The 27,795-nt window shown below is 40.0% G+C and overlaps 1 protein-coding gene across 4 annotated transcripts in view; it reads right to left on the bottom strand.

The window, feature by feature from the left end:
• Positions 1 to 3,694: 3,694 nt before the first annotated feature.
• LOC131243118 (uncharacterized) overlaps positions 3,695 to 27,795 on the bottom strand; it is an 81,600-nt gene continuing 57,499 nt past the window's right edge. For all 4 annotated transcript variants that reach the window (XR_009169877.1, XM_058242230.1, XM_058242229.1 and 1 more), the window contains 4 exons: positions 21,473 to 21,605; positions 20,036 to 20,321; positions 19,783 to 19,837; positions 3,695 to 4,104 (listed from right to left, as the gene is read on the bottom strand). Coding sequence is in view for 3 of the 4 variants with exons in the window: in XM_058242230.1 (XP_058098213.1) it covers positions 4,030 to 4,104; positions 19,783 to 19,837; positions 20,036 to 20,321; positions 21,473 to 21,605 (549 nt within the window). In the remaining variant the exon portion in view is untranslated. The remainder of the gene's footprint in view (positions 4,105 to 19,782; positions 19,838 to 20,035; positions 20,322 to 21,472; positions 21,606 to 27,795) is intronic.

The following is a 27,795-nucleotide window of genomic DNA, read 5'->3' as shown; positions in this document are numbered from 1 at the left end:
TACCGCCCTTGCTTCATCAGGGTTATGCCTCCACAGGGACATTCATGGATGGCCATATGTGTGGACACCGAAAATATTATTTGAGCATATAGGGTGCATAGGATGCCCATGCGTGAAATTCTCAAAACTTTCATGATATCAAAGATCTGCCCCAACGCCATGACCGAGTGGAAACTATGAGCGCACGAGGGCCTTATACCGTTAGGCCGTGACTCCCACTATTGTGTAGTCAGTTGGGTAGGGGTGTGGCCTTACCCGCCTAGTGTAAGAAGGCATTACTAGGCTGAGTCTAACCAGCTCATAAATGGATTCACTGCCGACGAGCCTTGTTGGTGATTGAATGTGCACAGGCGGGTAGTGAGGTCTCTTATGCTCGTTTGACTATGTGGGTCTGAAGAGCGGCAGTCATCCAGCAGTGTACTGTACCCCAGTGATTTTCTTATGATTGAAAATGTACTGGATATGTGGATTTGGATATGAGCACTGGCATCACTTCACATTGCATTTTCATCAGCTACTTAAGCCCCCCTTAATGCATCGCCTTGGTAAAGCGCCCAGTACTCATTACATTGCATTCATAGCAAGCCTCGATAAGGCTAGGGGTACGTCATTGATCATGTATCCCTTCTTGTACCTCCTATTATTCTTCTGCAGACTATTGTCACAAACTTCCACCACCCTCTAAGCTTCTATAAGATTATACACGATTGATGCGTGCAGGAGATCGCAGGTCAGCATCGTAGTAGCAGAGCTTGGTTTAAATTTGAGCCAAGGACCCCAGTGTTGCAGATCTTCTTCCTTCTTCTTTTGCTATCAGATGTATTTCCTTCTATTATGTACTTGTAAAAGTTCAAATTTATAGTGAATTTTGTAATATGTCCCTTTGTTATTTTCAAGATTTACTTGTTGTGATCTTGGGTATGCTCGTATTGGAGATAGTTATATGATTATAGAAATCCTCCTTGTGGGATCCTAGGATCGGAACCTGCCTCAAGAGCCGAGAATGGGGTATACGGAGGCTGTTGTGGCTAGAACTGGCTATCGGATTCCTTGTGAGTCTGATTACCAAGTCTGGGGCGTGACACCTGGACAACAAGAAAACATAAATATTAGCTTAATCCATTATTTTTGTGGCCTTCAAGATGTTTTTAATAGCAAGTTCAATCCCTAATGTTTTATGTGGTATGGTCTACTTGAGCTTTAGTTTTGCCTCATCTTTGAGTCCATGGCTAAAATGATATGAAGAAAATGAAAAATAAAAAATAAAAAATTTACATAGATATAACACATACATCATGGTGGGGCCACCAAACTTTCACACGTCAACATATTACCAAGTGTCGTATGCTGGGCAAATATGGAATGCAGATTACCTGCAGCAGCAAGCTTTGGGAGGAATTCTCTGAAAAAAAATATTAAAATTTTACTAAAATCATCATAGGTGTGCCTAATTTGGAAGACAATATAACAAGTTTTGTCAATACTCTACAAAGAGATAGATAGAAACTAAGATTATATGGGCAAACATGAAAAATTGCCAATTTTCGGACATTTTTAATTTATATTTTTACCAAACAAGTTAAACAAAAATACTTAATTTCAAATAGCAGGGCTTTTTTTCATACAAATTACGAGTAGATTTTTTCAGTACATATAAGTAATAAAATTCAACATTTTAAAGCTTTTAGTACTTCAATTAATTTTCAAACATTTATTTATTTTTTTTATTTTTTTTTACAATTCACCAAACAACAAGTCTGAAAATTAAGTATTGCATATGAAACAACCTATTTATTAAAAAACATATAAAATATCTGAAAATTTGTTTATTTGTTACATCTGCCCGTCTCTGCCAAAAACAACCACAATTGAATTCCTACCATTAAAAGCTTCATGCATTCTACCAAAATATTTATTTGCCATCCAACTCTCCGATAAGATCATAAAGACCTAGATGAAAAGACCACAAAATTTTGATCCAAATTTGTTGTCGCCCCTAAGAAATTTTTAATAGTCAATTACTACTATTTTATGTACTATAATCCATAAGAGATTTGTATTTGCTTCATTTTTTAGATCTACCCTAAAATGAGCTTTCAATACAGGTGGATGGCACGGATGTAGTCGCATACATCACATTGGGCTCCACAGTCAGGGTTTCACCTACTTTGATGGATCGAAGGACGTGGATTTCCTGCTGAGAATGCAAGTAGCCAGTGGCTGCTGACATGAGTAGGTGTGTGGGGGTGTGAGTGCGTGTGTGAAAATAAATAAATAAATAAATAAAGCCCCATATCTACTGGATGGGCTTCATATCATTTTATATTTCAGCGTACTTCCATTTGGTGACATCACTTTGTCATGAGCTAAAAAATGAAGCAGATCCAAAGCTCAAGTGGACAACAAAACTTAAAGCACTGGTAACAATGATTTCTACCGTTGAAACCTTCCTAGGCCCACCATGATGTTTATTTGTCATCCAACATGTTCATGACGTTACACTGACCTATATGAAGGGAAAAAATATCTTCAGATCTGCTTTATGTTTTAGCCCATACCCTAAAAATATTTTGTAAAATGGGTGGATAGTATGAATATAATACATATATCATGGTGGGCCCACAGACTTGGTAACCTCAACATGCCTGGTAGGTCGGTGGTGTAAAATACACCAGCGATGTTCCAGCGCGGAAGAGATCTGGTACTACCCCACTAGGACCTAGCCAGACGGACAATCTTGTCAAGGGTTCTGTGGGGCCTATCATGATGCATATGTTTTATCCACACCGTCCATCCATTTTTCCATTTTATTTTAGTGCATAAGATTAAATGCAAGGCAGATTTAAGGCTCAAGTGGGCCACAGTACAAGAAATAGTGGGAATTGGGCACCTATCATTGAGCCCCAGAAGGCTCTATCATTGAAAACTTATTTGAGCCACAGAAGGCTCTGACACGTTAAAAGTTGGGTCGTCTGTTACGCAATGAAGAGAGAAAATCTTTTACAGGATGGACAGAGAAAATCTCCGTGGATCCTTGAGAAATTCACTTATATATATATATATATATATATATATATATATATATATATATATAAATGAATTTATATTTCATTTTTGTTTTTGGATGCGTGGTGGTTGTCCATGAAAATTGTTGCTTTCCTTGGTATTGTACCGCAAGAGCATATGGTCAAGTGGACAGAGAGGCTGACAGTAGGTCTACTGGACAGTGCACTGTGGGCCCCACCATGATATCTGTGTTTTATTCGGGCATGAGCCCCAAAATGAGACAGATCCAAATCTCAAGTGAACCACACCAGAAGAAAACAGTGGTGATTCAAACTCCACTCTGTTTCGAACTTTCAAAGCGCTTTCCCAAGAATAATAACGCACCCAAACGCATTCTGTGTTTTGGAAATGAAAATATATTTCTTAAAAGTGTGTTTTCCCAGGATCCAACTGAGTCTTGAGCTGAAATATAATATCTGTCCTAGCAACAACCATACGCTCTGGTGAGAGCCACCATGCAATGGGCTGCACCAAACTATCCATCTGGAGTAAGTGGCTGCCAACTTGATTTGAAAAGGAAACAACCAATGGTTCACATTTATCAGAAAGGTCTGCCCGGCCGACGTTTAAGATCATTGGGGAAGGAGACAATGCAACTGGGCCTGCCTTCAATAGGTTACAAAGGAGAAAAAATAAAAATAATCCACATTGCTTAGCTGAGCATATTACATTACATTTCCTATTTCACTCAATTCAATGGAAATACAATGGCGTCCATCCCATCCATGAATTCTATAAATATCAGAACAATAATCTTACATCCTCAAGAGCTACTGTTGGCGTGAACAACATGTTAGAACTGCTTATGTATTACTCTTTATTCAGAAAAATCAATGGTTGCGATCTCCTAAGCGCATGCTCAGCCCATCCTCTCCTCCCATCTTCGTTCATGCACAGAAGATTTCCAATCATGCTAGGAAAAACAGATCTTGGATTCAACTGGTCGGTTCTGGAATTTTTACTTCAATCCATGGCCAACTTGTCACATAAAGATTTATATGCCGCACTACAATGCTTGAATTTTTCCTCTGCTGATACCTGTTAATGTATTAAACAAGTTTTTAACCTTTGGATCTGCTTATTCCAAAGAGAAGAATAAGAAATCTAAATCAGCATAGAAATAGCATTATGAGCTTCCAGTCTAGAATGCTTGGTTTTCAAGTACAAGTAATGGGTTCAATCTTTGATGCTGGTTGCCTTTTATCTTTTTATATTTTGGTGGTGGGTTCCATTCCAAACTGCTCTGACCATCGCAGGCCTGGTTTTAAAACATTGCATCTACTATTTCGATAACACAAAAGGCAGAGACAAAGATGCTTAAGTGTGTTTAGGTGTCCATTCAAAATGAATTGCAACAACTCATTCAACAGAGGGGAAAGGACAGCCGCAGTCCATTAGTAATGAGAAGCTAGCCCCCAATTCACAACTTTAGTTGCTTCAAGTCCCGACTTGAAATGCACAAAATTGCAATTACATGGAGCTATGAATAGGTACTTAATGGACCTGACCCGATTTTAATGGGTATGGTTCCCATTTATTGGAATCATCACCAAATTGGGTCAAGTTCGGGTCTCACCTTTTGGACCTGGTAAAAAATCGGGTCTAGTCGAGTCTGGCTAGTTTTAATAGTAGAATTATATATAGTTAATATATAGTGATTATTCTAGCAAACAAAAAACAAAAAACAAAACAAAACAAGGTATCCCTTTTTCTTTTTTTTTTTCTTTTTTTCAAGGGTGAGAAAAGAAAGAGTTTCCTAAGCCACACATGTAAAAGGGCACATTTACACACCAGGTCAAAGTGGCACGTGCGTGGGATCTAATACTTCTATTGGGTGGGCGCAACCACATAAAGGTTCTTATTTGTCCTGAACCCACTCAAAACCTAGATCCAAAGACCTAAACACAATTAGCCAAACATGACCCGAACCCTACCCTCTGACATGATTGGATCCAGAGACCTAAACACAATTAGCCAGGACACAGGTAGGTTATGACCCGAACCCTACCCTCTGACAGCCCTACAGTTATTGGTTGGTCATCATTATAAGCTAAAATTGTGGCACTTCAACTTTGTTCATTTCATCTTTGTAGAAATGATTTATTCCAATTCAATTTATCTGAAGATTCGAACTTTCCCTAAGATGATGTAACCAAATTATGATCTCATTGGTCAGCCAAGGAAATAAACACATTTTCGAAGGCAGAGAAATACTCTCCCCGAACACGAGGATTACCAAGACTTCCCTTGTGCAGAAGATGACTTGAACAAACATGAATCTCAGAACTTTCAACATTTTTGGTCATCTTTTTTTTTTTTTTTTTTAATTTATTAAAGATAATGTAATTTTATTAAGAAGTGCACCAACGAAAACTGAGGCACAAAAAGCTACAACCCAAACAAGAGTTAAATTACAGCTTGCAAGGGCGTATACTAGAGGCCCATCCCACAACATTTAACTTTGCCCTACTTAAAACCTCATGCTTGAGCCACATTTATTCCAAAATCACGGACTACTCCTCCCTCCTAAATTGCCCATAAGACTGCCAACAAGACCAGCCTCCACACCACCCTTCTTTCCCTATCCTCCTTCCATGCACAGCCAAAATGAGATCTTCAATAGTTCTTGACATCACCCATGAAGAGATTGAGAAACCTCTCCCACACCTTTTTGCACTATAAGACAATGAATGGAGAGATGATTAACTGATTTTTCATCTTCCATGCATAGCATGCAAACGTTGGGAAGCACCATTGACCTTTTTCGAAAGTTATAATCATTAGCACCCTCTTCCTCCCCACTAACCACACAAAAGCCACAGCAACCTTGGGAGGGACGCCATAGAACCAAACCTTGGATGTGCAAATTCTACTCCCCTGCTGAGGAGCTATGAAACAATATTATAGAATGAGTGGATAGAGAAGTAACGTTGACTTGTCCTTCCACACCTCCGGATCCCGCTCCCCCAAGGACGGGTTACACTCTGGAAGAAGTTCTTGAGGCCTTACAAGCTCATCCACTTCCTCATCCAACAAATTCCTTCAGCAAGGGGGTAGAGCAAACAACACCGTCTCCACATAAAGAGAAGAATCGAGCAATTGAAATATCTCTTTTCGGTGAAAGGAGAGCCAACCTTGGAAACTCATACCGGAGTGACTTCTCCCCAAGCCACACACTCTCCCAAAAGCAGATTCTTTTCCCATCACAGAGAAAAGCTGATCCCTTCCTTGAACTTGATCACCAAGCTAGAAACTTCCTTCCACAGCCCTAACACCCTATATAATGGGGAATCCCCAACCCACCATCCCCCTTCTTGACATCAGTACTTCTTGCAATTACCTTACCAAAATCTTCATTCTTCCAATCCAAAACTACACAACCATTTACTAAGCAGTGCAAGGTTCATCTTTCCTAGGTCCCTTATCCCCCCACGCCCATCAACAGCTTGCAAAACTCTTCCAATCTCAACAAATGAAATTTTTTGCTTCACTTCTAAGCCTTGTCACAAGAAGTCCCACCTAAAACCTCTTCAATCCATCCAAGAAAGACTTAAGACACCTAAAAAGGGACATGAAGTACAACAACAGATTTGACAGAGTTGCTTTAATTAGAGCATTAGCTGGCTACCCAAGGAGAGATACCGACTCCTCCATCCTCACAACTTCCTTTCAACCCTTTACCTTATACCATAGGTACTTCGTTGGTTTTCTAATACATAATGGTAGCCTAGCTTACTACTACTGACGCAAGGGTGTGAGGAGGAAGATCACCATCTACCTCAAGTATGCAAAACCTTGAATCCACAAGATTATTCTTGAACCCGCAAGATAAAAATGGCAATTCGAAATTTTATTCTTCAATAATCCTTAGACTTCCCGATTACAATACTTATAAAGAAAAAGAAAAACCCTAATTAGGAGTCCTAATTCGACTAAACTAGAATTTACGGGAAATATTAAAATTTACCAAAAATAGAAAGTCCTTAATTAATCATGCCGGATGATTCCTAGCATGATTACAAGCAATTCCTACGAAGTTGCATATACTAAAACTCGAAAACGAAGGAGATACGTCCAAATTAAAACTTACTAAAAATAGTAAGCTTTTTTCTTCTTCTAAAATTGCAATTTTGAATAAGAAGGAAGCATTTTCTCGCGAAATAGACCAACGCGACCTGCTACAAGGGTCGGATCACCCCAGATGGTCTGTTACAATAAAGATTCATAGGTCTTACATCCTGTAATGATACTCAAATCAAAAGTTATGGTTGATTTACAGTTCACACTTCAAACGACAATTTCTCCCCATCTGGAATGAATTTCTTTGAACCGGACGCGCTTGAGGCCTAGTTACGTCATGCCCTATGTAGGACTAAGCCCGGATCTAATAGACTACGTCCACTTCCATTCGGCCTTTTTTTGGTCCAACCGTGCCAATAATAGATTTCCAGCCCACTCTATGTCAACTTCCTTTCAGTCATCCTTGCTAGGAGACTGTAATTTTGACTTCCCATATGCAGCTTTCAACTCCCTTGAGCGCTTCGAGGAAATGAGTTAGGTATGGGCTTTAAAAGCATAATTTTGACATCATTATTGCTTTGAACTAATCTTTGTCATTGATTGACAAAACAATATTGTTTATCTCAGAAAACTACCTCCTACTTGCTCAAAGGTTCCATTTCTTTCATTATAAAGTCATGGGTTTCCAAATTCATGAAGATAATGTTAAGCATGTGTTTGGTTAAACCAAATATCACAAAATTTCATGATATTTTGCACCAAATTAGACTAACTAATCATGAAATGTCATAAAATTTCATGATATTTGGTGCAACCAAAGGCCTAGTAATGCATGGGCATTTTCACACCGGGCTCAAGTGGGGTGGCCTATGGGATGCAGGGGCACACTCAAGGTGGGCGGCCCGTTTGAGGTGGAACCAATGTGATGTGTGGCCCATAAGGGAGGTTCGGCCAAGGACTTAACCCATGGGATGTGAGGCCTAGGCTATGAGATGAAGGAATTGATTCGTTATGCTCAATTAGTTCGAGCTTTTAGAGCAAGTGGTTAGTTGTCCTGCATCAAAGTGGTATTAGAGCGTGAGGTCTGACATTCGAGACTCCTCACCAAGGGTGATTAATGCAAGGGCATTTTCACACTAGACTCGAGTGGGGTGGCCTGTGGGATGTAGGAGCACACTAGGGGGTGGGTGGCCCGTGTGAGACTGGCGCCTCGTGTGAGGCGGGCCCCACCTGCATGTGAGGCAGAACCCATGTGATGTGGGGCCACGAGAGGGGTTTGGCCAAGGACCTAACCCATGGGATGTGAGTTATCAACTACACACAAACATGTAAACCACCATGATGATCAACAGTGGGCCATTTACATTAGCAGCGTGTGACGCACGCATAATTTGAGTGGTAGGACCTCTCAACAATAGAAAGATAGACGAAAAAGAGAATAAGAGGGACAGAAAGAGGGGTGAACAAGTGAGAAGATAGAGTATAGAGAGAGAGAGAGAGAGAGAGAGGGGGGGGGGGGAGGGAAAGAGGGGTGAACAAGTGAGAAGATAGAGAATATAGAGAGAATGGAAGAGACATGTTTAAAGGTGAGAAGGCTTGCAATGAGATGCAAAACCCTAATTTCTTATATAATATACAAATCGTGTACATTACATGTATGGGTCCTTGGGTTGGGCCTAAGATCCAACTTATTCAACTCATAGTTTCCGAAATTATTTAACGTATTCAAGTAGGTGCATAAATTTTCCTTTCCCCCTCAAGCAGGAGCATACATATCAAGTGTGCCTAGCTTGTCAGTAATATATGAGCTTTGTACACGTGACAACAAGTTGATGAAGATATTTGCTAATTGAAACATGGAAGGAACTTGCTTCATCACAACTTCTTGGGAGGCAATCTTTTCCCTGGTGAAGTGGCAATCCACCTCTATATGTTTTGTACTATAATTGAACATTGGATTGCTTGCTAAATGGGATGCTACTTGGTTGTCATAGAAGAAAGTCATTTGACCACCATCAAATAATCAAAGTTCTTGTAGAAGAGACCGGACCCACAAGAGTTTGCAAATAGCATAGCCCATGGCCCTATATTCTACCTCAGCAGTAGAATTGGCAACAACTGTTTGCTTCTTACTCTTTTATGTAATCAGGATGCTTCCAACATATCTGCAGTAACCGAAAGTGGACTTTTTGTCTGTTATTGAACCAGCCCAATTTCCATCTACATAAGATTCGACTCAGAAATGTCTATTAAACCTATAGAGAAGTCCTTTTCCTGGAGCATTTTTCCAATACCAGAGAATTCATAAAACTACATCCCAATGTTGGACCCGTAGTTGATGCATAAAACGGCTTACCATGCCAATAGAAAAATATATGTCAGGGCATGTAACAGTTAAAAATTAGCTTGCCAATAAGTCTCCTATATTTCTATGGACTATCGAAGAATTCTCCCCTCTCGTCAAATAATTTGTTGTAATACTCCATTGGAGTATCACATGACTTGCACGGTTGCAGCCCATTAGTCTAGTTTCTTACAATAGATTTAAAGTGTATTTCCTTTAGGGCTTGTTTGGATGCTTGTAAGTTTTTTAAGTTGTGACTTACAGGTAAGTTACTTACAGCTGAAAGTCACTTACAAGTAATCCTGTTTGGATGTAAGCTGTAAGTCACTTACAGGTAAGTTGGTTTTTGTGTTTGGGTAACCTGCTATAAGTTTGTTATAGTAAGAAGTTGTATATTAACACCAAGCAGAGCTTGGAACAGGAAATTGTTCCAAAATGGTATGATCACAGAAGAAATCTTGACTCCAAATATGCCATTTTATTAAGTCCATCTAGATGAATATTTAAGCCAATTATTAGGCTAAACCAATCATAAAGTGGGTCATAAAAATGGGCCAATGAATTCAAAATACCTACGATAACGCTAGATTACACAATCAGATGCTACAATTAGAATTCATAGCTCCCTAATCTAGACTATTGACCTGGTGGGCCCCATTCATACAGGACCATATAAAATGAGACAAGATCAATTGCTTGAAGAACAAAAGGTTGCATAGGGACACATGGACAGTCCAATCAATTGATTCGAACCTTTCCATCAAGTTCAGCCCACAATTAATGAACCATTAAGCAAAAATCACGCCAGTCAAATGATTGTAACCATCCAGATAGCCAAAAAATTGCCGGAAAATGGAAAGTAAAAAATTGTTTATGGAAATAATAGGTCCAATCAAGCATTCCGAACATGCATTTGGAGGGACCATAGTTGATTGCTTATGGTTGTAAACAACTCCTTTGACTATGTACTCCTAACCATATCATCCATGGATTGGAAAACCAATGGCTACAAGAAAAAAGGCCAAGTTCCAGATCCACGCCGCCCATCGGTTTTGACAACTCATTTTAGGGCTTGGGCCCAAAAATAAAGCAGATCGAAATCTCAGGTGGGCCACACCATGGGAAACAACGATGATTGAATGCTCACCAATAAAACTTCTTGTGGGCTACAAAAGTTTTGGATCAAGCTGATATTCATGTTTACCCTTCGTCCAGGTATGTGTAACCTCATCAACAAGTCGGACAACAAATAAACATTATGGTGGGCCCTAGGAAGTTCTTAATGGTCAACGTTCAATTACCATTGTTTCTTGTGATGTGGCCCACCTGAGATTTGGATCTGCTTCATGTTTGAGCCCAAATGCTAAGATGAGCTGGAAAAACTGATGGGTGGTGTGGATATGCCAAAAATACATTAAGGTGTGGGCCCCACTTTAAATAAAAGTTTAAAAAGGAAAAAAAGGTCATAACCCTAACTGCAGAGAGGGAGAGAGGGGAAGACAGAGGCGTGCGGCGGCCCTAATTGTAGAGAGGGAGAGGGCGCTGATTGCAGAGAGAGAGAGAGAGAGAGAGAGAGAGAGAGAGAGAGCTTACTGGAGCAATGCTGTCATAGAGGTGTGTTTCCTCCCTCTTTCCCTCTTTTTAAAAATCAGACTGTTAGCATGTAAGTCACTTACAGGGGAGTGACTTCTCACCCCATCCCCTGAAAGTTTCCTAGTAGTTTTGCTTGTAACTAACTTACAGGTTGTAAGTGACTTACAGGTGAATTTCCTCCCCAAAACACTACCTGTAAGTCACTTCCCACTTACCCAACTTACAGGCATCCAAACAGGGCCGTGGGAGAAGTTAATCCCAATAGATAACTAAGTCACTTTAATCCCTAGAAAAATATCATAGAGGACCAAAATCTTTAATCTAAAACCGATTCCTGATATGATTTCTTAGTTTCCAAAATGGCAACTTCATCGCTTCCTGTGATGATTATGTGGTCAACATAGACGATCGACATCACCATCTCTTTAATATTCAGCTTCATGAAAACCGTGTGATCTACCTGGCACCCATGGAAGCAAAATTCCACAAAAGCCTGATTGAATTTCTTGAACCTGCCTAAGGAGATTGCTTCAACCCATAAATAGATTTTCGCAGCTTGTACACTTTTCATTTCTTCCTCTAAGCAACAAATTCAGGAGGTTGCTCTAGATAAATTTCCTCCACTATGTATTTATTTAGGAAAGCATTCTTAACGTCTAGCTGGTACAGGGGCAAAACCTGTTAGCTGTGGCCAGTGTTTTCAGCAGTGCTTGTAGCGTAGCGTGTAGTGTAGTCGGTAGTGTACGCTACATAGCGTAGCGTAGCTAAAACGCTACGTAGCGTATGATGGTAGCATAGCTCTCTAGTAGCGTAAGCCATGAGGCACATGGCATAAGCTATAGAGCATGTAGCGGAGCATAGGTAGCATATACTATCAAAAATCTCATTTTTTTAAGCTTTTCTTCTACGCTAGTTCAACACCTATTTTAAAATGGTAGTGCCTCACCCCCATCACACGTGGCACTACATTAGATCAATATGTACCATCTAAATTGTGGTCCATATCGTGGATAGAGCACTTAGATCAATCCAAACCAACCAAGTCGTGATCCATATTGTGAATTGGTGATGTTAAAATAATAATAATAATAAGAGGTCACACTTAGAGATGTCTAGAGGCAAAGAGGTAGATTTTGCTTGGAAATATGATGTTGACGATCTAGATTCAAAGTTTTTTTAATATATATATATAATTTTATCATATTTTTCTATTATTTTAATTAAAAAAACATTAAGTATCGTTTAGCTTACGCTATACGCTATGTAGCTTACGCTACACACTATAGAGGGCCAAACACTATGCTATATGCTACGCGCTATTTAAAACACTGGTTGCAACAGAAATCAAAACTCATACCGAGTTCAACTTAGCGACAAGAGAGAAAATTCCATCATGGTCCACTCCGGCAGTTTGGATGTAGCCTTTTGTGACAAGTCTCGCCTTTAAACGTTCAATTGAGTCATTAGGTTGGTACTTAATAGTGTAGACCCATTAACAATCAACTTTTTCTTTCCAGGAGGGAGAGAGGCAAAAGACCATGTGCCAGTCTTATGCATAGCGACAATTTCTTCCTCCATGGCTTGTTGCCACCTAGGATGAGCTAGCTCACCATGGTATAGGGCCAATGTATATGCACAAGCAGTGGGGTTGAGACTGTGGTAAGAGACAAAATTAGAGATGTGATGTAAAGTACAGAAACGTGTACCTTTTCGAAGAGCAATAAGAAGATCAATGTTAGATGGTGGAGGAGATCCTCAACCAAAGGTGATGTTGGTGGGTGTGAATTACATGACTCATTTCCTTCACCGTGAGATGGTGGAGTTCGATAGATGATATAGGAAGAGATGCATCCAAAAGTCTAGGTGTCACATGAGGAAGCACAGAATGGGACTACCTCACACGAGAAAAGCAAGGGATATCTTCAAAGAATGTAACATCAACACTTGTCTGTTCATGACTTGTTTGAGGATTAAGCCATTAGTACCCCTTTTACGTGTGAGAATACCCAAGAAAGACACATTTGATAGCATGGGTATCAAGTTTGTCGGACCGAGGGTTGTTGTTGTTGTTGTTGTTGTTGTTGTTGTTATTATTATTATTATTAACAAATGCAGAGCACCTAGAGACATGAGCCAATAATGGGAACAAAACACTATCAGGTAACAAAACAGAGAACGATGTTTATCCATGAAGAAAGGACGATGGTTGCCGATTAATAAAATGGCATGCAACAAGAATAACATAATTCCAAAATCATTTGGGAACATTTATATGGGCCAAAAAGATCTCGCTACCTCAAGGAGGTGTCGGTTCGTTCATTCTGCAACCCTGTAAGTTTGAGGTGTGCATGTACATTAAATCTAATGAGTGATGCCAGCAGACATTAGGTGAGCACTAAAATTATGCAACATATATTCCAACGCATTATCAGAATGAAGACATTTGATTTCAAGCTAGACTTGATTTTTTATCTCTGCAATGAATATCTTAAACATATCAAATACCTCAGAATGATCATGCCTTAGAAATACCCATGTCATGTGAGAGAATTCATCAATAAAGGTAACAACGTATTGAAATTTATGTAAGTTGGGTATCCGAATAGGTCCCCACACATCAAAGTGGACCAATGAGAACGGTGAAATGTTGCAATTAATGGTTCTTGGCAAATAGGTAAATCTATTGTGTTTTGCTGACTGACATGCTTTACAATTTATTGGAACTACTACAGATAATGAGGGGACAAGTTTTCTAAGGGATTCAATTGGGGGATGACTAAACCGGGCATGCCATTATAGAGATGAGATATTCTCATCGCAAGTGCCAACAGCAATTCCAATATACCTTAGTTCAAAGTAATAGAGTCCATGTGGGCATGTAGCTCACACCCTTCACCAATTGTCGCTACACAATCTGACGTGTAAAAGGTTATTGAGCTATTCAATGTTTTAGTTAGTTGCTTATTAGACAGGAGACTTTAAGGAGAAATTTTGGTGCATAAAGCACAGAGGACAACACTATATTGTCACTTGGTGAAACAGTTCATTTCCCAAGAATAGGAAAAAAGGAAACATTGGCAATGGAGACAGGTGGGCAGGTAATGGTAGAATCAATAGAGGAAAACAAAGACTTATTACCTATCATGTGGTTGCTGGCCCTGGAATCTATCACCCAGGGTGAAAAACCAGTCGATGCAACTAGCGCATTACCTAAGTTGACCAGAATAGTTGTGGAAGAAGTGGAGGCTGTCACTGTGTTCTGATGTAGAAGCCATACGAAATTGGCACAAGAGATCTTAACATAACCTGTCCATATACCTATTTTGAATCTGATGAACACGGTAGAAAACAACTAACTACAAGGCTAATGATCAGCCCACGCCGTTTCCAGCAATCACAATGGCGATCAACAACCCAATAGCCCACAGTCAACAATTAATAAATGGCCTACAATGATACACAATAACATGGATGATCGGGTAACCCTCAATCGGCCCAACTACAGTACAACAATGCAACAGCAAGCAACAACAGTGTGGTGAGCCACAACGAATGATGGGACCAACAATGGTATTCCAGCCACCTATAGCACAGAAAATGATTGATGCAGATCACACCATTAGATCAAACAGCACGATGTTGCAGATCGAACAGCCTGATGTTGCAGAAAATGATCTGGACTGCACAAGAGTATGCTAAACAATGGACCAGCAAAATGGGCTGGTGATGGGTGAACAAATCTGGAACAGTGATGTATCCAGTGAATCTGAATCTGGGCCAGTGAAGTAAGCAGGGATAAGGGCAAGGCAGCAATGTGGACCACAGGTCAACAACCCCAATGGTCCAACCAGCATAGAAATTCACATTAATTGATGTTAATAAATGTATAGGGAGAAGGAAAAGGGTCCCCATGATGCAAGACAATTAACCTCTTGCTCTAAAAGCTCGAACTGTTAGAGCATGGCGAATCAATCCCTTTATCTAATAGCCCAGGCCCTACATCTCATGGGTTAGGACCTCGGCCGAACCGCCCTTGTGTGCCCCAAATCACATGGGTACTGCTTCACACGAGCCACCCCCCTCACATGGGCCGCCCACCCCGAGTGTGCCCCTGCATCCTCACATGAGCCACCCCCCTCACATGGGCCGCCCACCCCGAGTGTGCCCCTGCATCCCACAAGCAATCCCACTTGAGCCCGGTGTGAAAATGCCCCTGCATTAATCACCCCGATGAAGAGTCTCAAACATAAGACCTCCCGCTCTAATACCAATTTGATGCAGGACAATTAACTACTTGCTCTAAAAGCTCGAATTATTAGAGCATGGCGAATCAATCCCTTTATCTCATAGCCCATGCCCCACATCTCATAGGTTAGGACCTCGGCCAAACCCCCCTCACGGGCCCCAAATCACATGGGTACCGCCTCACATCATGTTGGTCCGCAAACTATAGTACACCCATATGATAACTTTAAAAATATTAAGTACATGTGAAATCCAGCCCTTCCAGAAAGTTGGCCTCACCATGAGGATTGTCTTGTGCATTGTTCATTCCTATTTGCATGTTAACTGGGCCACACCATATAAAGCATCGTCTAGACATTGTTAAATTGTGAAACACAAGTGTGGTTCACTGAATGAGTGGCTATTACTGAGTTTTTCAAAAAATGATGATCATGATATGCTCAACCTATTACATGGGTTGGATGTTGCATATGCATGAAAGGTTGGAAGTAGTGTTTTAAATATCAACGATATCGGCCAATATATCCCACGATGTATCTTGTATCCCACCTGTGTGAAACGAAACACACAAGTAGTGGGATATATCCCGCATGTTCGATCCGGCAAGCATTTCTAATTTTCAATCTTCTTTTTTTTTTTTCTGTAAATCATGTTAAATCAGTTTCAAATTGTTATAAATCCATGAGTTTTCATGTTTTGGGAGCTTCGATTTCAAGATTTGGAGAAGAACCAAGTTACAGAAAATTGAAAAAAATCAAAATCAAATATGTCTGTAACCTAATCTAGTGATTCTTCTATTGCTTTTGAATGTATTGCTTGTGTTTCTACACATCTTCTTACATTTATAAATTATATGGATAGACTTTGAATATACTTGCATCAATTTAGTTAGACAACGCATAGATTAGGACCCCATACAAAGAAAACCTATCATGTGCCCTTGTTTTTGGTAATATGTTTTGATTTGTAAGTATGTATTGATGTCTTTTTTAACAATCACAGAAATTTTATTGAAAAATTCGACCAATTTCCAATGTTTCCCATGCTTCCAACAATAGCAATACATTACGCGATACAACCGATATATCCCATGCGATAATTGATGCGTATTCATATCCCAAGGGTGCAATACATAATGCGATACTGATATTTCGAACACTGGTTGGAAGTTATCTTTAGTTGGACCTTAAACCTTCTCATTTCCTCCACAATGTGTTTTACGGATGCCCACCGATGATTTTTTACGAGGTCCACCGTGATGTGTATGTGAGATCTGTACTGACCATTAGACGTGTAATCACATTTTAGGCCAATATCAAAAAAATCACATTGACTTGTGATTCAAGTGGATAGCAACAGTGGAAACAATTGGGAAAGACGTCCACCCTTGATTTTTACAGTGCCCACCGTGATTATTATACTAAATCCACTCCAACTATTGGATGTCACACTAAAACATAGCATTAGGGCCCAAAAATATTGCTCATTAGCGATTCAGGTATGGCACAATAAGGGAAGCAATTTGGAGGGTGAGCTTTGACCTGTACATTGTCTCTAATTATGTGGTCCACCTCAATCACAAATGGGACTAATTTTGGGGCCATAGACCTAACATGGAGTGACACACATGATGGTCGCGGTGGATTTCACATAAACACCACGGTGGAGCCCACCCCATATGCCAGCCCTTTTACTTCTTTCCCTTGTATTTTATTACCATTAATTATTGCCCCAATTCCAAGCTGGTTGAACTTGAGAGTATATATATATATATTGGGAAATGGTTCTATGCAGTCGACCTCATGGGAACTTCCCATGAGGTTGAGCTGTGTGGGCCCACCATGATCCTATCGAACATCTACCCCATCGGTCAAATGCACCGTTCCATGGTGGGCCTCAGGCTTAAAAATCAAGTCAATCCATGATTTGTTTGCGCCACACCACATACAAAAGTTGAGAGGGGTTAACCTCCCATTGAAACATTCATAATCATTTGTTGGGCCCACCGAGATGTGGTTCACAAATTTAGCCCATCCATTATGTGTCCCACTTGGATGAGGGGTCTGGCCAAGTTTAGACGCATCTAAGTTTAAGGTCAGCTCCACTAAGTGCTTTTATATGTTTTAGGCATATCTTCACATGATTTTAGATGTCATGGCCCACCTGAGAGTTCTGTGGCTGATTTTTAGGATATCCCATAATTTAAAGGAGACCCGTCAAATGCACGGTGTTGATGTTCGACCCACATCATGGTGGGGCCCACACAGCTCGACCGCATAGAACCATTTCCCTATATATATATATATATATATATATATATATATATATATATATATATATATATATATATATATATATATATATATATATATATATATATATATATATATATAAATATAATTGTTGTGACCGTACTGGCATTTATCTCTTCATTGATTTGTGTCGGGCCCCACTGTGATGTGTGTTGAACATCTACCCCATCAGCCAGATGCACCATTCCATGGTGGGCCACGGGCTTAGAAATCAAGTCAACCCATGACTTGGGTGGGCCACACCACGTACAACAGTTGAGAGGGGTTATCCTCTCATTAAAACATTTATAATCATTTATTGGGCCCATTGAGATGTGGTTCACAAATCCAGTCCATCCATTGTGTGTGTCCCACTTGGATGAGGGGTCAGATCAAGTTTCAGCCGCATCCAAAAATCTATACAACTGATTTTTGGGATATCCCATAACCTAAAGGGGTACCCATCAAAAGCACGGTGTTGATGTTCGAATTATTGTACCATTTCCTATATATATATATATATATATATATATATATATATATATATATAGGATAATCCCTCTCAACTATTGTATGTAGTGTGGCCCACCCAATTTATGGATTGACTTGATTTTAAGCCCGTGGCCCACTATGGAATGATGCATCTAACTGATGAGGTAGATGTTTGATACACATCATGGTGGGGCCCACATAGGTCAACCTCATGGGAAGTTCCCATGAGGTCGACATCATAGTACCATATATATATATATATATATATATATATATATATATATATATATATATCTATATATATCATATTTCTTAAAAGCTGGAATCAAACAATGAATTAAGCATGGTATGCCGTAAAGGCCGTTACGTAAAGGTAACAGTGGCAACCATTACACGTTACGGGGTCATAAGGGCCGTAACAGCCATTATGGAAAAATGACCCGTAATTGCCATTAACGGTACCTTACATCCCCTATAAAGGCCATAATATCCCCTTAATGGTGTATTACGAGACATATACAGGTTTTTCATACTTCTAATCAACATTACGGGGCAGATACAGGTTTTACGGGTTTTTTTCAATAAATAAAATATAAAAAAAAAGAGAGACCGTAACGGCCGTTACGGGGCCATAACAACCGTTATGCCCCCCATCATAAAGGTAACGGTGGTGGCCGTTACGGCCACCATTACCGTTACGGAACACCTTGCATGTAAGTTATGCTATGTAATTCATGAAAATAACTTAAGTTGCATGCAGCCCCCGCTACCTAGCTTAGACTATAAGTTATTTTTCACTAAAACAAATCAATTAATGTTTTCATGATTTTGTTACTTTTTTTTTTCTTTTCTTTTTTGCTATTATTTTATGCTTGGTTGCAGCAGATATAATAAAATTTCATTATTAGTCTACCTAATTTGGTGCAAAATATCATGAAATTATGATATCTAGTGCAACCAAGCACAACCTTAATTAAAAATCTAGAGCTAACATGTAGTTTGGTCACGCTTCAGAGGAGTGAATGCAACACTACACACTATTTGCTCTTTCACACACACACACACACACACACACACACACACACACACAAACAAACAAAGTTTCACTAGCCCCACAAGCACCTTCTACCATGATTTTAAATATCCGTTACAATAGGTTGTATTGGTCCACCCCAATACGCAACACGGGACCAATACGGGCCAATATAGGGCTGCATTGGCCCATATTGCATTGGTAATTGGTGGGACAATACCCGGTATTTAAAACGACACTCTCTACCTCAACCTTTACACACATCAGGTAATGCCAACCTGGAAAGCATGTGGAATATCTGAGCAGTGCATAAGATGGCAGCGCCATGAAGATGACCGTTGGCAACATCAGCTCCTCCACTCATCAGACAGGCCACAAGCGTACACTGAATGTGGACTGTAGGCAAGTTTCTTTTAAACCATCCATTGATTTTGTACTAGGACCAGAGCAGCTTACAAGCGGACTAGCCTTAGCTCTGCACCAGGTCATTTTCATGTTGGGTGGCACTTTATGCACTGGTCAGATGTCCCACTTGCTGATCAGGTTGGCACACACGTTGCATCTAGAGGGACTATACATTGGGCCTGCCAAACCTCTAAAGGGGAAGGTCGTCATAATCAATGTCGTTTGTGAGAAGGCAAATGAATGAGAGAGAGAGAGAGAGAGAGAGAGAGAGAGAGGCATATTGATTCAAATACCTTCGAAGAACCTTGATGACGATCTGGATGCCATCTTAGAGCACAGGCTCGATATCTGAAACAGGAAACAATATCGAGAGAATTTAAAGCATCAGAAATGGGCATTTAAATGGCATTTTTTTCTTTTTTTAAGAAATAGCATTTAAATGGCTGTTAATAATTTCAAGAAAAAAATGAAAACAGAGGTAGAATAACCAAGCATTTTCTGATGGCAAGTGAATGCTAAGAACAAGAAAATATCACAAAAGCTTACGCGCTTTTAACTTCTTCAAGTTTGAGTGGACCAGAAGCACTCAATCCAAGGGCAAGCCGATCGGAAGCCAAATCAGATCCACAACTGTTATAATCTGTGGAATCATATTCATCTTCCATCCTGCTCCTCCAAGAGCATTTATAGTTAGAGTAGCCCGATGAATTCCTCTGAAAATTCTCTGAGCTGCTAAAGGACCAATAAAAGAATCGCTCCCCTCCAAATGAAGATCGAAATATGGTCTCGACATCATCATCATCACTGCAGCAGAACTCGAAACCTCTTCTTCCTGGACAAGAGAAAAACCATGTTTTCCTAATCTCCAAAGTTCAACTTTGTATTCAAACACAAACTTCAGCACAAAACCAGGAGTCATGCACTAGCGGGCCCGACCATGTATGCCACCTGGCCTAAAAATTAGGCTGGTTCACTCATTTGGTGAGGCACGTGTATGAGGGAAAAAATGACAACTAAAAATTGGATGCTTGTCACAATCAATGAACATGTGTGGTATATATAACAAACAGATGGCCTGACTTTCGAGTCGGAGCACAAACACGTGGGGCCTGCCTTATGAACACTAGGATCTCATTCATGTGCCACGTTGGCACATGTGAAGCAAGTCATTTGCCGAACTCAAATGCATGAGTCCCATTACAGGTATGACTAAAGTTTCCTGTAAGTCTAAATAAGTACGAATAGATAAACTTCAAAAAACCACTGCCTATATTTTATTCTTAGGAATAATCTAGTGCTCTCAGAGCACTATAAGTTAATAGTGCTCTTAGTTGCATTGGGACATTTGGACAAACCAACAATCGATCTGAGATGTCCATAAGGTCCAGAACACACTTCATAGGCTATCAAGTAAAAAACACACCAATCTAACAATTCCAACCATTGGATCAATGGCCTACAAAATGAACGGTTAAGATAATTTGTCGACAAGTAGGCCAAATCAACAGTTTGTCATCTATTTTTTGGGATCCATCATTGACTGCTTATGGTTTAAAAGACTAACTTTCATCAAGAACTCCTAACCATCCAATCCATAGCTTGGAAAATGGATCGCTATAAAAAAGAACCCAACTTATGGAGAAGTTTGTAGCCCATGAAACTGTATGATGAACCTAGTAGACGGTCCAGATTGATCAATTGGACTGTCCAAGTGTCCCAGCACAACTGGGATCTCTATAACCTGTACTGCTCTGAAAACGCTGGATCATATCTCTTTTATTCTACCTTCAAAAGAATGCATTTTTTTTTATCAGAATTTATTTTGTAATGTTCTGTGACCCCAATGGAGATAGATGCCTACAGTATGCTCCAGTTTCCTCTAAAGAAACAAACATGCCATGCATCTCCGGGAATGAAAGAAGCACACACAAGGTTATATCAAAAGAGAAGTAGAGATTTAAGATCTTGAAATTTTTAAGGTACCTTTAAGACGGCTCCTATAACTTTCCCAACGAGATTCATGGGAACTTTTTGTTCCATTGGCCCATTGTGTTTTGAACCATGAGGTGCCTTTACTGGATGGTTGGTCATATTCACTGTTGTCAGACTTCCAGCTCTGTCGAAAAAGCAAAAAGATATTACAATGCAATTGGAAAAGAGAAATGCTCCAGTGCTCACATAGCAGTATAAGTTATAGTGCTCCTAGTTGCATTGTGACACTTAGACGGTCCAATCCATTGATCCAGATAGTTAATTACATCAAAGCATATTTCATTGACTGCCATGCAAACATCACACTGATCTGACAAATATTGACCATCTGATAAATGGCCTTTAATATGGATGGCCAAAAATGTTTACACAAAAATAGGTTGAATCAACTATTTAATCCATCTATTTGTCAGGGTTCATTATAGATTGCTTACGATCATAAAGAATCACTTTTGTTAAGCAACCATAACCATCCCATCCATTGCTTGAAGATGGGATGGCTATCGAAAACGAGGCCAAAATCAAGGATGGATTGGATCATCCAATCAGTGCGATTTTTTCTAGTCCATGAAATGTGTTCAGCACTTAATAGAACAGTTCAGATAGCCTTCTCATACTAATTGAATGCTCTAATAATAATATCAGAAGGGATAAGACTTCAGGCCATTGATTGGACTGTCCAAGTGAACCAATGCAACTAGGAGCACTGGATCATTTGTCATTAGAAAACCCCTCAGATTTGAATGTATGGAAGGAGATGGGAATAGCATTGGCATAAATGGAATAATGTAAAAAGGCACAAGCAATAAAAACACTGTTAAGCTAGTAATTTGCAAGGTATTATCATGGAAAACTTCAAATAAATATGCCGGGTCTCCAGCTCATTAGATGAGCTGCTAGAGATAGTGCAGTGTGTGTGAGTGATATCCAGGGTTCAATCCCTGGTAGTGTTACCTTTCAAATTAAAATGGAATGCATAGGGGAAATGGAATGCATGGTGCTACTGCCTAACCAACGGGAATGATCTTTTCGAGGGCAGTGAGTGCTTAAATTCAGAACCATGGATGGGGCACAAAATGGACTTTTTTTTATAGGGTTAAAACTTAAAACAAGAAGCCATCAACATCACAAGATTTGTACAATGGGTTTCAAAATTGACTAGTTTGCCCCAACACATCTACAATCGATACCACATGCTAATATGGTGCAATTGTGCGAGGTCCAAGCATCCATCAGGTTGGGCCATCATGTCTGTGCATGGACCAATAATCTGACCAGTCAGCTTGCCAGATGAGCCACAGTTTACCAAAAAAAAAAAAAAGAGGGTCAATGGGTAAAAGATTAGCCACATCCAACATGCATGCATGGCCCATGGGACGGTTGTGCCCTGCGGTCCTGCGGACCCCAATAGCATATCAGTCCTGATCCTCATATCCTCTCAAGCATCTATGTGCTTTAGGCCCACCAGAAAGCATTCTTGTGTTCTTGTTCATGTCCTTCTCTAGGACTTTGGCAAAGCTTTAGCTCTCTCACTCTTGACATATTGCAATACATCATAAATCGAACATCCTTCGGTTCTTCTTTGAGTTACTCCCCTGCTAGACTCTTCCAGAGTATCAGCCAGGGTACCCCTTGACCTGTGCTCACCTACAGGAGGTTCAACACCATGCATGGCTCCCATAATCAGGATTCTTTCAAACAAGAGTATCTTTAGATACTTTTAATTCTTATGCTGCTGTATCGTAACTACAACAGCCCTAGAGCATCACCAGACCATTTGCAAACAAGAGTATACACCAGCTACTGCAAAAAAAAAAAAAAAAAAAAAAAAAAAAAAAAGAGAGAATAAGGAGGGGAAAAACTACTCTTTTTTTCACATGCAATTGTATCAAACCAGCTGCAAACCTTACCATGCATGGGCATGAACAATTAATTCACTGAACTCTTTAACTACAATCCACCAACAAACATCTAAAACCTCAGTTTTCCCTTTAATCAAAAGCAAGGTTTTTAATATCACTTTCAGGGGCCCCAATTTTGTATCTGTGGCTGTAACGCCAGGACCAAATATGACACAATAGAGGAAGTGTTGGACCCATATCAGCTGATACATGCGTTATTGGCTGTTTTTCCTTTTTGCACAAAAAGATCTTGAAAAATAGGAATTTTTTAAAAAAAAAACATTAGAATCTATCTTTTTTCTTGTGCTTTTAACATGAATTAAATGGTGTATCAGATCGTTCTTTGATGAGAATGCTGTCAGTCAGCTTAACTTGCTGATGAGAATCTGTTAGTCATAATATCACCCGGGCCCAAAAAAGATACAATAAGAGGTGCATTGGACTCATATCAGCCTTTTTTTATTTCTACATAAAATAATAATAATAATAATAATAATAATAATAATAATAATAGGAGTAGTCTTGAAAAAAATAAAATTGGAAAGTACAAAAATTTTTGAAATATTAAAATCTATCTTCTTCTTTTTTTCTGTATTTTTAACATGTATCAGTGGATCATACCATTCTTTGATGAGAGAGTTGTCAAATAGCTTGACCTATTAGTGGACTAGGGTCCATTCTACATTTTTTTTTTTTTTTTTTTTTTGTAGTGGTAACAACAATTTATTAAGAAGCTCGCGAAAAGCGAGAAAAGAATACAACCCAAAGAAAAGAAACCAAAACAACTAAAGAACAAACAACCGAAGCTGCCTGTACATTTCCCGCCCAATCCAAAAGGAGGCCTTTGATTTTATGAATGACCTCAGCAGGCACAACTTGAGAGTTACGAAAACATCTCCCATTTCTCGCTCCCCAAATTACCCTAAATACAGGCATGATTAGAAGTCTCCACGATCCTCCCCCATACCAAGCTGAAAGAAGCATTTTAACTGACTTCAGCATTATCCAATCCATACGAAGAAGGCCAAGGAAATGATCCCACGGTTTGGCCACAAATGAACAATTAATGAACAAGCGGTCAATCGTCTCTTCATCTTTCATGCACAACAAGCAAACATTGCGAAGGATGAGGGAGGGCTCTTCTCTGCAAGTTGTCAACTATGAGAATCCTTTTTCTGCCAACGAGCCAAACAGACACCGCCACTCCAGCTAGCACATTGTAGAACCAATGGTGGAACGGGGAAGAGGGGAGAATAGAACCTGAGTCGAAAATGATATTGCAAAGTGATTGACAGAAAACTATCTGGAACAGTGTCTCCCCCAGAAAATACGATCTTCTAACTGAAACTCTAGCTTAAAAGATTTTAAAAGGTCCAAGAGACGAGCTACCTCGCCTATCTCAATGTCCAATAAATCCCTCCGAAAGAGAGGGGCCCACATGATGGAGACATCAGAGGACCTACTCGGATATACCAGAGGCGGAGACGATCACCCACATCAACACAACTTTCTTTATAGATGGGAGACGATTTCTAGATGGGGCCCGCCGAGCCATTTTGAAGACCCCACATGCATTGGACGTGCATCAAGAAAACCCCACTTTGGAATGATGCATGCGGGCTGCTTCAGAGACCATTTTAGTCATATTATTTTTATTTCGTGTCCATCCGACCGTTGGAGTCGATCAGGCCATCAGATCTTTTAGATCCAGGCTCCTTGGACTCTAATCTTGCTTTCTTTATGTTTTTTGTTATTTTTAGGATTTATTTGATGGTTGATATTGATAATAAGTATTTTAACTTTCATATTTTAGATGATTGGCTATTTCACTTAAGTGAGTGGCATAATTATAATTATTCTGAATTCTTAGTTCCAAATTTTTAATAAAAAAACACCGGGGGGGGGGGGGAGCGGGGGAGGGTTTGGTGGTCCAACCCTAGTGATGTTATTGAAAAAAAAAAAAAAAATGCTCTCGTGTGAAAGAATTTTCCCTTGTGTTTTAGGTTGAAACCCTCCCAGTTGAATTGTGGAAGGAGTAGAAGCATGTTTGGTGGTGGATTCCCCAAGGTACATTATTCATCTTTCTCTTCTTCAAAAGGTATTCTTCTTCTTCTCATCTTCCCATTACAACCTTTTAAACCCATCAAAACCCCACTCAATCCTCCCTCTCTTTCTTCTCCTTCACCTAGACACATGTGGGGCCCCGTTTGGGGTTTTCTTCCCTCTTTGATTTTCCTCCAAAACTCTTTAATACCTAAATCCTTTGAATCCCTAAAAACTCAATTCCTAAATCTCTATCCATGAATACAAAACTCTAATGAAAATATGAATTTTTGTGAAACTTTCCTCAAACTAGAATTTTGGTTGCATCTTTGTCTATCCACATGATTGTTGCATTACCCACGCTATATTGAAAGTCACTACTTCTAAGTGGGTCACTCTTGAATTATTTTATATTTTCGTGGACCGCGTATGTGATAACATAGGACCTTCGTGTAATAAATCTGAATTTTTGAATTTATTATGTGGTTATGTTTAATTTTACATGTTGATTATTGAAATTAATATATAAATTGATCTCTTATCTTGCATCGTAGGGTAGTTTCCATCATCCTACATTAAATTTGGTATCAGAGCCTAGGTCTAGCGTAGGGTAGGTGTTCAACGAAATTCCTATACCCATAGTAGAGCATATAGCTTGTTGAATTTTCTAATTTGGTTTGTTGAATTTTCTGCTTGGGTGTTTTCAAAGTACTATATTCCTGGAATTTTCAGATTTAGTGACTTTAAGACACCTAGTTGCTGATTTTTCAGTTTTAGCCTTATTAGAATCATTCTAGGGTTGTCCATAGGGTTTGAGGTACTAAGGGTCATCATACATGGAACACATGTGCATCATATAGCATCACATTGAACACGTGCATCATATAGCATCACATTGAGCGCTGTCAAATCTGATTTTTTTTGTGCACCGCATTCATCATATATTACACATTCAGCTAGGTTGTCTCTCATTAGGGTCGTTTAGTATATGCAAATGGGAACAGGTCGTGGTTTTGGTTTATTCCCCACCATGAACTCAAATCAAATTGTCGAGACTCTCGAAGAGATTAATTGTCATTTGACGGCCATTGAGATGCACAATAAGACCACTGTCGCATAATTGACTGCCAACAACCAACATATCACACGGCTAGAGGCTACCTCTCATGGTACCCCCGTCACCGGGGAAGACCACCAATCTCAGGCAAGAGAACCAATGGATGAGGACCCAGTTGAGCGGGGTCCAGTCCCAGTAGAACCCATTAGGGGTCGTAATAGGAACTTTAGTCAAGGACTAGGTCACGTAGGACCGCGCACCCACGTACCCCGTAGAGAGTTGTGAGATCGTTACGACCCTGAGGAAATGGTTATGAAGAGCGTCAAAGTCAATGTTACCAGTTTTGATGGCCGCTTGAACCCTAAGCATTTCCTTGACTGCCTAGCTGACATGGACCACTTCTTCGAGTGACATGATATGTCAGATCGCCATTGAGCGAGATTGGCTAAGATGAAGTTATGGGTCAAGCCAAGTTATTCCGGACCAATACAGAACAGAAGGCAGAGCGGCGTGGAGATGAACCCAATACATCATGGGTTAAGATGAAAGAACTTACAGAAAAATACGTCCTACTCTTCAACCGTGATCGCCTTTTGGACCAGTGGCAGTCCTTGAAGCAAGGGTCGATGTCTGTATCGGATGACATCGAGAGATTCGAGTACATGATGCGATGTGATGTCGATGAGTCCCCTACTGTGACCCTGTCCCGTTTTAGAACGGGCCTGTGCCCTGAAATTTGCCCTGAAATTAGCTATGAGCTCATCCCTCATGATGTTGGTACACTAGAGGCCTACCTTAAGGTAGAGCGATAGCTAGTGCAACAGACCATGCAGCGGTTTGGGTCTCATGATTCCAGTAGCAGGGTTGCTCCTCAAGGAGTCAAAACCTAACCCTGGAAGTCAGACCAAAGCCCCAACTGGTGCTCCTACCTATAACAGAGATATTAAAGGTAAGGGTCTAGTCAGCACTAGTTCAAAGGGAAGTGAGCACATGTAGTGTTTCCGTTGCAATGATTATGGTCACCTCGCAAAGGAATGTCCAAACAAAGAAAGATGTAAAACTCTTATGATAGATGAGGCAGGTGAGGATGACAAGGACAATTGCGACGTAGAGGAACATGAGCCTGATATTGGTGTTAGTGATGAGGAGTTTGATGATCAGCAGGCCCACACTCTTGCAGTAGTTAGATGCGCCTTTGCCCAAGCTAAAGAAAATGATAATTGGGGTAGGAACACGATCTTTTACACTTATACCACGTGCGGAGAAAAGAATTGTAAAGTGATCAAGGACAGTGGCAGTTGTGCCAATGTGAT

This window comes from Magnolia sinica, chromosome 4 (genome assembly GCF_029962835.1).
Source record: "Magnolia sinica isolate HGM2019 chromosome 4, MsV1, whole genome shotgun sequence".
In the NCBI taxonomy this organism is placed as follows: domain Eukaryota; kingdom Viridiplantae; phylum Streptophyta; class Magnoliopsida; order Magnoliales; family Magnoliaceae; genus Magnolia; species Magnolia sinica.
This window is presented reverse-complemented; position numbering and strand designations above follow the sequence as displayed.